This window comes from Chiroxiphia lanceolata, unplaced genomic scaffold (assembly GCF_009829145.1).
Source record: "Chiroxiphia lanceolata isolate bChiLan1 unplaced genomic scaffold, bChiLan1.pri scaffold_59_arrow_ctg1, whole genome shotgun sequence".
NCBI lineage: Eukaryota > Metazoa > Chordata > Aves > Passeriformes > Pipridae > Chiroxiphia > Chiroxiphia lanceolata.
The window spans coordinates 2323-13421 of record NW_022476527.1 but is presented as its reverse complement, the minus strand read 5'-3'; the positions used below and the strand labels follow the sequence as shown (position 1 = coordinate 13421).

The 11099-nt window shown below is 58.5% G+C and overlaps 1 protein-coding gene and 2 long non-coding RNA genes across 10 annotated transcripts; 2 read left to right on the top strand and 1 right to left on the bottom strand.

Annotated features, from left to right (window-relative positions):
• Positions 1-55: 55 nt before the first annotated feature.
• LOC116781733 lies at positions 56-1144 on the top strand. The gene is made up of 2 exons (XR_004354975.1): positions 56-108; positions 475-1144. It is a non-coding gene; the product is annotated as an uncharacterized LOC116781733 (long non-coding RNA).
• Positions 1145-2312: 1168 nt separating this feature from the next.
• On the top strand, positions 2313-5134 carry ASPDH (aspartate dehydrogenase domain containing). The gene is made up of 8 exons (XM_032677454.1): positions 2313-2339; positions 2704-2758; positions 3120-3261; positions 3535-3619; positions 3877-4026; positions 4182-4414; positions 4691-4842; positions 4971-5134. The coding sequence occupies exons 2-8, from the start codon at positions 2707-2709 to the stop codon at positions 5006-5008; spliced, it is 852 nt and encodes a 283-aa protein (XP_032533345.1). The 5' UTR covers positions 2313-2339; positions 2704-2706; the 3' UTR covers positions 5009-5134.
• Positions 5135-7528: 2394 nt separating this feature from the next.
• Positions 7529-10506, bottom strand: LOC116781732. Of its 8 annotated transcripts, none has more exons than XR_004354970.1 (7): positions 10391-10506; positions 9376-10308; positions 9239-9290; positions 8981-9135; positions 8820-8860; positions 8275-8347; positions 7529-8198 (listed from the first exon to the last, which is right to left on the bottom strand). It is a non-coding gene; the product is annotated as an uncharacterized LOC116781732 (long non-coding RNA). The 8 variants fall into 8 exon arrangements; XR_004354968.1 differs by having other exon boundaries at positions 7529-8347; positions 9376-10159; positions 10236-10308; XR_004354971.1 differs by having other exon boundaries at positions 7529-8347; positions 8938-9135.
• Between the last annotated feature and the right edge of the window lie 593 nt (positions 10507-11099).

Below are 11099 nucleotides of genomic sequence, written 5' to 3'. Positions count from 1 at the left end.
CTTTGCTGGATCATGGACTTGAGGGGGAGGACTCGTGTGACAAGAGGGGGATGTGGGGGGGAGAAGGGGGGGCTTGGGTGACACACAAGGGGCTTGAGTGACATGGGGGTGATGGGGGGGCTTGGAGGACACAGGGGGGACACAGAGGGGGCTTCTGTGACATGGGGGGGTGACAAAGAGGGTCTGGGGTGACATGAGGGGTGACAAGGAAGGACTGAGGTGACACGGGGGGTGACAAGGGGGCGTCGTATGACACGAAGGGCTGGTGAGATCAGGAGAGACTGGTGTCACACGAGAGGAGTGACAATGGGGGGCTGGGGTGACATAGTGGGGGACAAGGGGGCTTGTGCCACACGGGGGGACTGATGAGTTCACAAGGGACTTGTGTGACATGAGAGGGGACAAGGGGAGGCTTGGGGGACACGGGGACTTCTGTGACATGGGGGGCAAGGAAGGACTTGGGTGACACAGGAGGGGCTTGTGTGACACGGGGGGACTGGAATGACAAGGGGGGGACTTGTGTGACACACAGGGGGGCTTGTGAGACAGTGGGGGGACAAGGGGGGGCTCGTGTGACACGGGGGGGCCAAGCGGGCTCATGTGACTCGTGTGACATGGGGGGGGACAAGGTGTGACACACGAGGGACTGGTGCGATCCTGAGCACGCATGTCCCAGTGTCACACGTGAGTGTGCAAGGAGGGGCTCGTGTGACACTCAGGGGGTGACACGAAGGACTCTGGGACGAAGGACTTGTGCGAGGCCCGCGGGGGTGTGAGGAGGGGGGGCCTCGTGCAAGGGACTCGTGCAAAGGACTCACCCAGGACCCTCGTGTGACGCGGGGACTCGTGCAAAGGACTCGTGCAAGACCCTCGTGTGGCACGGGGAGTTGTTCGAGACCCTCGTGCAAGGGACTCATTCAAGACCCTCGTGCAAGACCCTCGTGCAAGGGACTCTTGGAGGCCCCCGCGGGGTCCCCACCCCCCCCTTTCCGCCCCTCCCCCCTCCCTCGGGTGGTCCCGGGGGGTGTCGGGGGGTGGGGGAGGGGCCGGGGGGGTTGGGGGGAGGGGCCGGGGGGGGATTTTTTAAATTCGCCGCGGCCAAAACTTTCCTACTTTAATAAAAAACCCAGCGGGCGTTTCCAGTGGGGGCCGAGACGGGGGGGGCTGGTGGGGGCCTGGCGTGTGCTTGGCGTGTGAGTGACACAGGCTTGGTGTGTGGTTTGGGATGGGTTGGTGTGTGCGTGGCATGTGCTTGGAGTGCGTTTGGTGTGTCCTTTATGTGTTCTTGACGTGTCCTTGGCATGTCCTTGGCATGGGGAAGCAGACTGTGAGTGACATGGGCTTGGCGTGTCCTTGGTGTGTGTGTGTGTGACATGAGATTGTTGGCATGTGCTTGGTGTGTTCTTGGCATGTTCTTCGCATGTCCTTGGCATGTCCATGTTGCTGCCACATCCTTGGGCCTCCTACGCCAAGAACATGCCAAGAACATGCTAAAAACACCACAGCCATGAGGGGGGTCCGGGGGTCTCCCCTTCCCCTCCCGCCGTTTCCATGACAACCAGGAGGGGGAGGGGGCGCTGCGGCTGCCGGTTGCCATGGAAACGGCGGCGGGGGGGGAGGGGCACTGCGGCATTGCCATGGAAACGGGGGGGAGGGGAAATACTCCTCTGCCCCGTTACCATGGAAACGGCGATGGCAGCCGTTTCCACGGCAACGGGAAGGGGAAAAAAATGGGACGGTTTCTATGGCAACGGGGCGCGTTCCATGGTGACTGGGGGTGGGAAAGGGTTTCCAGGGCAACGGGGAGGGGGGAGCTGTTTCCACGGTAACGGTGCGGTTCCCGTGGCAAATGGGGGGAGACGGTTTCCATGGAAACGGGGGGAAGCAGGAGGAAAAACCCCACCCACTCCCCAACCCCCCTCCCCGCCCCCCCCAAAAAAAGGGGGATTCTGGGGGTGCGAACCCCCAAAAAAGGGATTTGGCGTCCCCCCACCCCCCAAAAAAGGGTCTCGGGGTGCGACCCCTCCCCTCCCCCAAAAAAAGGGAGGACCCAGGTGTGTGACCCCCCCCAAAAAAGGGGGTTCGGAGTCCCCCCACCCCCTAAAAAAATAGGGGGTCCAAGGGTGTGACCCCCCCTCAAAAAAAGGGAATCCAGGCCCCCCCTCCAATAAAACCCCTCCGTTACCCCCCCCCAGATGTACCCAGGACCCCCCCGCCCTCCCAAAAAGGGCTCCCGGTGCCCCCCGCCCCTTCCCCCCCCCCCCCGGTTAATGCTCAACCCGGGGCCTTCCGGGGGGGGGAGGGGCGGGGGGGCAAAGGGCGCGGGGAGAGCGGGGCAGGTTGGGGGGGAAGCGGGGGATCGGGGGGGATTTTGGGAGGGTTTGAGGGGTAATTAGAGGGATTTGGGTGGGTAATTGGGGGGTTGGGTGATAATTAGGGCCGGGGCGTAATTGGGGGCCGGGGCGTAATTGGAGGGTAATTAAGGGCCGGAGACTAGTTGGGGGATTAATTAGAGGGACTTAGGGGGGAATTGGGCGCTGGGGTGTAATTAGATTTGGGAGGTAATTAGGGGCCGGGAGGTATTTGAGGGGGAGATTTGGGGTAATTAGGGGGGTAATTAGAGGGATATTGAGGGTGTTGGGGGTAATTAGGGGCGGGGTATCTGAGACCCCTCGTGACACCCCCCCACCCCGCACCCCCCAGGCCATGGAGGCTCCGCAGAGTCGCCGCGTTGGGATCCTGGGCTACGGCCAGTTGGGTACTGGGAGGGACTGGGGGGGGTGTTGGGGCCAATGAGGGGGCACTGGGAGGGTTATTGAGGCCACTGGGGGGGCACTGGGAGGGAATTGGGAGCACTGGGAGCTCTGGAGGGAATTTGGGGGAACTGGGGGGGCATTGGGAGCACTGGGGGGGGGGTTATGGGGACCAGGGGAGTCCTGGGGGGTGACAGGAGGTGACACGTCCCTGTTTCCCCCCCCCCTCCAGGGCAGTTCCTGAGGTACAAGGGAGGTGTTAGAGGGGGTCTCAGGGGGTATCACAGGATCTCGGGGGGGGGGTTGGGGGTCCCAGGGGAGGTGACAGGAGGTGGCAGTGGATGACATGTCCCCGTGCCCCCCCAGGGCAGTTCCTGGCCCAGCAGCTCTTGGCCCGGGGGCCCCCCCTGGGCCTGACCTTGGCCTGGGTCTGGGCCCGGGACGGGGCGAGTTTGGGGGGGCTGCCCCCTGCCCTGCGCCTCCCCGACCTGGGGCTCCTGCCCAGCACGTGAGTGGCCCCCCGCGCAACTCCCCAAACCACCGGGACCCCCTGAAACCCCCCCAAACCAGCGGGACCCCCCGGGATCCTCCCAAAACCACCGGAACCGCCCGGGACTGCCCCCAACCACCAGGACCCCCCCAACCCACCCCCAAACCACCAAGAGCCCCTGGGACCCCCCAACCCACCCCCCCCCCAAAACCACCGGGATCTCCCAAACTCTACCAAACCCCGCACTGTCCCCAATCCTCACAATGTCCCCAATTCCCCCAATATCCCCAGGGGGGTGGACCTGGTGGTGGAGGTGGCCCACCCGTGTGTGGCCCAGGAACACGGCGAGGACATCCTGGGACATGCGGATTTCATGGTGGGGACATTGGGGAGATTTGGGGATGTTGGGGGGAATGGGGAGATTTGGGGATGTTGGGGGGATTGGGAACATTGGGGTGATTGGGGGATGTTGGTGTTGGGGGGATTGGGAACATTGGGGTGATTGGGGGATGTTGGGGGGATTGGGAACATTGGGGGATTGGGGGGACATCGGGGAGATTTGGGGATGTTGGGGGGATTGGGGACATTGGGGGGCCATGGCGTGGCCGTGGTGACATTGTCCCCTGTCCCCAGCTGGGGTCCCCCACGGCCCTGGCAGACCCTGAGACCGAGCGGCGGCTGCGGGAGGCGGCGACACGGGGGAGCCACACCCTGTATGTCCCCAGGGGGGCCCTGTGGGGCTGCGGGGACATTGCCAGGATGGACCAGGAGGGGACACTGGCTGTGAGTGACACTGGGGACACTCACAATGACCTTGGTGTCCCCCCTATTGTCCCCTCATTGTCCACACAGACCCTGAAGGTGACAATGACTGTGGTGTCACCCCCATTGTCCCTGAAGGTGACAATGACCTTGGTGTCCCCCCTACCGTCCCTCAGGCCCTGAAGGTGACAATGACCAAGTCCCCGCAGAGTTTCCGGGCGCAGGGGTGGCTCCGGGAGCGGGTGGCGGCTGCGGTGGCCTCAGGGACGAGGACGGTCCTGTACGAGGGTCCCCTGCGGCCCCTCTGTCCCCTCGCCCCCAACAATGTCAACACGATGGCAGCGGCGGCCGTGGCGGCGCCAGGGCTGGGCTTCGACGGTGTCACCGCCTGCCTGGTGGCCGACCCCAGGTGTGTCACCTCCCCCTGTCACCTCCCCCTGTGACCTCCTAGTGCCACCCCCGAGTGTCCTTGTTGTCGCCTCAGTGTCCCCCTCATCCCCTCCTTGTCCCCCCCAGTGCCACCCTGTCCCTGTCCCCTCCTTGTCCCCTGAGTGTCCCCACTGTCCCCTCCCTGTCCCCCCAATGTCACCCCCCAGTGCCACCCCATTGTCCCCTCCTTGTCCCTCCCAATGCCACCCTCTCCCTGTCCCCTCCTTGTCCCCTGAGTGTCCCAGTGTCCCCGCAGTGTCCCCGACTGGCACGTGGTGGAGGTGGAGGTGACATCGGTTGGAGACAAGGGGCGGTGCTTGAGTGTCACCAGCATCCGCCGGAACCCGGCAGGACCCGCTGCTGTCACCGGCAGTGCCACCCTGGGCTCCTTCTGGAGCTCCCTGCAGGGTGGGTGCGACTGTCCCCAATGTCCCCTCGCTGTCTGCAGTGTCCCTAATCCTCCTAATGTCCTCAGTCACCCCACTGTCCCCAATCTCCCCTAATGTCCCCAATGTCACTCTCTGTCCCCACCCCAGCCTGCACCGGGCACGGTGGGTGTGTCCGTCTCTGCTGAGCCCCCAGGACCGTGACGAGCCAGGACCCCCCACGGACCCACCGAAAACCTCCAGACGACCCCCTGGGACCCCTTGGGGACAATTTGGGGACCTTTTGGCGACATTAAAACCTCCCCCAAACCCCACAATGACGCCACCCTTCTTGTCATGGGACAGAAGCAGCTTCCTCGGCCTTTGATTGGTGGAGATGCCAGGGGTTACTCAGGGGTCTGAGGGGGAACTGGGGGGTCCCAGAGGGTCTTGGGTGGTCTGGGGGAGGGGGGGGAGGGGAGGGAGGGGGGTGTCAGAGATGCGGGGGGGGGTCAGAGGTGATGGATCAGCCCCGGGGGGGGGGGTGAGGCCACCCCCCATCACTGAGGGACCCCAAATAGCCCCTGGGATCCCCTCCCCCTCCCCCCTTCCTGCTTGAGACCTTCCCAGGAGCCTCCACTACCGTCCCCCTCAGAGATCCCCCCCCAGTGACCCCTTGAACCCCCCCCAAGAGACCCCCCCCAGCGTGCCCTGGAACTCCCCTGAGACCCCTCCAGTGACTCCTGAGCCCCCCCCAGGGCCCCTGGGACACCCCCCAGCTATCACTGGGAACTTCCTGAGACACCCCCCCCCCCCACCGACCTTTGACCCCACTGGGGAAGGTCGGGGACGGGACTGGGAGCACGGGGTTGCAGTGGGTCTCCCCCTGGGGAGGGACTGAGGGCACATGAGAGGCACTGGGGAGGGACTGGGATGCAGCGGGATGGAATTGGGTCAGGGTTCTTGTTTAGGGAAGATAAGACCCTCAGCCCCTCGACCCCCGTGTGCCCCACTGCCCACATGACAACAGAAAACTCCGTTTAATTGTAGAGGTGTCCCCCACACTCCGGGGGGAAGGGACCGCGCTGCCAATCCGGGGCTTTTCAGGGTCACTCTGCGTCGTGTCTTTGTCCCCTGTGGTGTCTTGTGTTTATCTGTGCTTTACATCCAGTCCCTCTGACGCTGCAAAGAGATGAGTTACCAAAGTCAGCCTTAGAGACAGGGGCACCTTAACTGCTGCACAACTGTCACTTCTCTTCAGACAAGTCCTCGGGGGTCCCAAGACAACCTGCACAAACAAACACTGACCTCACTTTAAAGCCCTGCCCTGAGTGGCTGAGCCTATCCACAGGGTAACTGCAAAGTCTCCTTTCTACTCCACCTACCCCCAACTATACACTGCAGGGCAGAGCAGTTCCAGGCCCAACACAAACTCCAAGGACACATTTCCAGACAAGTGCTGTGGTGCAATGAGGGGAGAGAAGTCTGAGAAAGGAACGACGCCAAAATGGACGTGCTGCCGCACGAGAAGACGGAGGATACGGCGAGACTGAACGCAGGAGGCTCTGAGGAGCCTCAAAAGACACTCTAACAGAACGGCCTGGGACAAGAACTGCCTACAAAATTGCTAAGATGGAGGGGAGACAATGCTCTGTTCAGAATCTTCTTGGATTCTCACAAGTCCCGGGTGGTTACAAGGGATGACTGCACAGCACAGCCACTGCTACAACCTGTCAGGAGGCTGTAAAAGACACCTGACCTGACACTTCTCAGATGCGATTCCGATGCATGTCCAAGCTAGCGAGCCAAAGAACGGATGGTATGGGCACTGGGCAGTGCAAAGGTTCAAGACCCTAGGAATGATGCCTTGGCATCACAGATAAAACCTTTGAGGGCAGAAAGCAAAGACACGGTGATTGTGAATTTTAAGACCCAAAACACAGACTGGACAAAGGACACGACACAGACCTGAACGGCTCTGCCCTGCACACCCTACTCCACGATGAAAAGCAAACTGCTCCTCCTATGCGGGCCAAGGGCCTGTTAGGGCAGACCCTTTCCCCTGTGCTCATTTGAAAATCCCTCCCTCCTAACCATAACATTAGACCCAGCTCTCATCCCCTCTCCAGGTGCTAGTCCTCCACTTATCTTTCCCACAGCTGGGGATGTGAATCCATCTTGGATGCCAAGGAAGGGCGCCCGGCTGGCTCACAGGGTCCTGTGATCCCTGACTCGGTCGGCTGTGAGAAAGAAAACAGAAACTGACACGAGAGTCGGGCAGCACGTGGGAGATAACCCCGCAATTGGCTACTCACCCTCCCCTGAGCCGAGAGACTCCCGGGCCACTGGCTCCGACCCCGGTCGGAGGCTGCTGCCCTCACCGTGTGCCGTACCTGGGGGAGCGAGAAAAAAAGTTACGGGGTGTTTCTGAAAGTAAGGGAGACCCCAGCACCTTCTCACTACCTCCCCGACTCAACCTCAATGCTCCTCCTTTGCCAAAGGCAGGCAGGATGGCACCTGCAACTGGAAAAGGTCCAGCCTTAATTGATGAGCCTGGTAGTACTAGGAGATTACTCACAAGGACAGGCTGAAGACCATCAAACCTAAAGGCGCCTAAGGAAAAGAAAAAAAGATAACACATTACAAAAGCCCCTTACCAACACAGCACACAAAATTATTAAATTTAAAAACCCTGCACGTGAGTATAATCCTCTTCATTGCCATATACAGCTCTGCTGCTTTGGATGCCAAAGTTGATGCTTCAATAAAGCAGGAATAGCTGGAGAAGTCCCATTCAATGAAAGAAAGGGAGAGCTCTTATCCCATTGAAGCCCGGCTGCTGTATGAGCTCACTTGCACACGATTGCACACGAGTTATGTGCACCCGCTCCATCCGGCAGGACCGTATGGACATCGGCTCGACTGCCTGAGGTAACTGACATGTTGATGGGAGACCCTGAGCGATATTCTATCTACCCACTGACCCACAGAGCAGGGCAGAGCAGTTCCAGGCTGACCCCAAGTGAGACACCCCACACCAGTGACGACACACACCATGTGACACAATTAAGAGAGGAAGAACACAAAACATGGACGAGACAGAGGACGTGACACAGACCGGAACTGCTCTGCCCTGCACACGTGAATCCAGTGATACAAAGTAAGCCCTTCCTTTGATGTGTCCAAATAACCTGTTACAGGATACCCACTGCACCTGAGACTAATTTCAAAAATCCCTCCGGGCAATGCACATACTTGCACCGACTCCCAGCCCCTCTCTGGGTCTTTGCCCTGCACTTATCTTTCCGAGACCGCGGATGTGAATCCATCTTTGATGCAGAGGAGGGGCACCTGGGCTGGCTCGGAGGTTCCTGTCGTCATGAGAGTACTCGGAGTCAACTGCGAGAAAGAAAACCATACACAAGATCTGAGTAGTGTGGTACGTGGGTCCAGCCCCCATGATCCCTCTACTCACTGTCACCGAGGCAGGTCCTCAGGTCACTGGCTCTGACCAGACTTGGACAATGTGCTGTCATCTTCTGGGATACCTGAGCGAGAGAGAGACACAATTAGAGGGCATTTCTGAAGCTGCAGTGGATCCCTGCTCCTCCTGCTGCCTCCCCGACTCACCTCCAATGCTCATCTGCTCCCAAAGGTTAGCTGGATGGCACCTGTGATCACTAAAGCTCAGTGTCTCGTTGCTCATCCTTCTAATACTCCGAGACTGCAGCCAAGGACAGCTCGAGAGGACCGAACCGGGTCAGTCGCCCCATCGTGAGGTGGCTCCTGCGGTCACGAGGTTACTCCGAGTCAACTATGAGAAAGAAAACCATAACCCATATGTGAGTTGTGTGGCATGGAGCTCCAACCCCAGTGATCCCCCTACTCACCATCACCTGACTGGCGTTGGACACTGTGGCTGTCACCTTCCAGGATACCTGAGTGAGTGAGACACAACATTAGAAGGCATCTCTAAAGCTGCAGTGGATCCCTGCTCCTTCTGCTGCCTCCCCGACTCACCTAGAAGGCTCCTCTCTCTTCAGCTGCTCCCAAGACCGCCCCTGCAAATGAAAGGGGTAAATGCTCAAACACTGAGCTCTCAAACATTTAGGGATGGCTCACAAGCAAAGCCATAAACCTCTAAACCCCATCAGACTGCACGCCAAAGCGTTGCTACACACCGTGAAGTGAACAGACGGCCGCTGCAAGACAACACGGACGTGGAGGCTTGTGCTGATGTACTGCCTCATACTGGCTATCTCAGTTCCTTCAGCTTGACCTCTTATCGGATGGACCTTCGGCACCTTCAGCAGACAGGGAAAAGGTTGTGTATTGCCTGGAAAAAAAAATTAAACAGTTACAACATATATGCATAGATTGACCACATAGACAGCATCCTAAAACTAACTCCAAATTCACTTTGGGAGTAAAATTCTCACCTGGCTCGTCTCCCTGCTGAGCTGCTACCCCTCAAGACCGATTGGGCCCCATCTGGAAAAAAAAAAAACCAAAAAGGCACAAGATAAAGGACTCCTATGGTTAAAACTGACATCCTTCATCCAACACCTAATACAACCTTCTTCCCAGGCTGCTTCAACTTGTCTCCCTCTGGGGTACACTGTGTCCGCTTATCTGAAAAAAAACAACAAAAACCAAAGGGTTAGTCAGGTCACCCACATGGTCACTGAGACCTTAACCACTTCAAAGAACTCATTTCCACTGAGCGAGTGAGAACTCTGACCGCAGCGGACGAGAATACAAATGACAACCCAGCTTCCAGGCCCTGCTATCCAAGTACCATCGGCTCCACAACACTCGGCTATAATCATCGCACACGAGTTATGTGCACCCGCTCCATCCGGCGGGACCGTACGGACATCGGCTCGACTGCCTGAGGTAACTGACATGTTGATGGGAGACCCTGAGCAATATTCTATCTACCCACTGATCCACGGAGCAGGGCAGAGCAGTTCCAGGCTGACCCCAAGTGAGACACCCCGTACCAGTGACAACACACACCATGTGACACAATTAAGAGAAGGACACAAAACAGGGACGAGACAAAGGACGTGACACAGACCAGAACTGCTCTGCCCTGCACACGTGAATCCAACGAGACAAAGTAAGCCCTTCCTTCGATGTGTCCAAATAACCTGTTACAGGATACCCCTTGCACCGGACTAATTTCAAAAATCCCACCGGGCAATGCACACACTTGCACCGACTCCCAGCCCCTCTCTGGGTCTTTGCCCTGCACTTATCTTTCCGACAGCCGGGGATGCGAATCCATCTTTGATGCAGAGGAGGGGCACCTGGGCTGGCTCAGAGGTTCCTGGCATCGGAAGAGTACTCGGAGTCAACTGCGAGAAAGAAAACCAGACACAAGATCTGAGTCGTGTGGCACGTGGCCCCAGCCCCCATGATCCCTCTACTCACTGTCACCCAGGCAGGTCCTCAGGTCACTGGCTCTGACCAGACTTGGACAATGTGCTGTCATCTTCTGGGATACCTGAGCGAGAGAGAGACACAATTAGAGGGCATTTCTGAAGCTGCAGTGGATCCCCGCTCCTCCTGCTGCCTCCCCGACTCACCTCCAATGCTTATCTGCTCCCAAAGGTTACCTGGATGGCACGTGCAATCAAAAAAGCTCAGTGCTTCGTTGCTGATCCTTTTAATACTCGGAGATTGCAGACAAGGACAGCTCCAGGGGACCGAACCGTGTCCGTCACCTCACTGTGAGTTGGCTTCGGCCCCCTGAGGCTCTGTACATCTTCTGCAAAAAAACCCCAGAGGCAAATGTGAGTACTGACATACTGCCCAAGGGTATGCTGCTCCCATGGCAGTTTCTGTCTGACACCCCTTGACCGTGACCTCTTACAGGCAAGGGTCCCCGTCACGGTGGACTGTACGTCAGAAGTCGGTGCACTGCCTGTAAAACAAAAAAACAAGGATGTACACAGATTCACCACAAGTACACCGCCTGCAAAAGAGCATCTAGTTGTGTCCTGCAGTCACTGCTCACCTTGCTCACCGGGCTCACCTTCCCTCTGGTGCCTAAAGTCTGCTGGGCTGAGGGCTCTGCATCTTGAAAAAAACCTAAAAAATCCCCAAAACCAAATATTCAGATGATCAAGTAAACCTAGGGCCAAAACTCCTGTCTTGACTCTGACCTCACATCAGAACCCGCCTTCTGACTGTGCTCCTCCAGTCTCTTCTGTTTATCTCTGCTTTACCTCCAGTCCCTCTGATGCTGCAAAGAAATGAGTTACCAAAGTCAGCCATATAGACAGGGGGACCTTA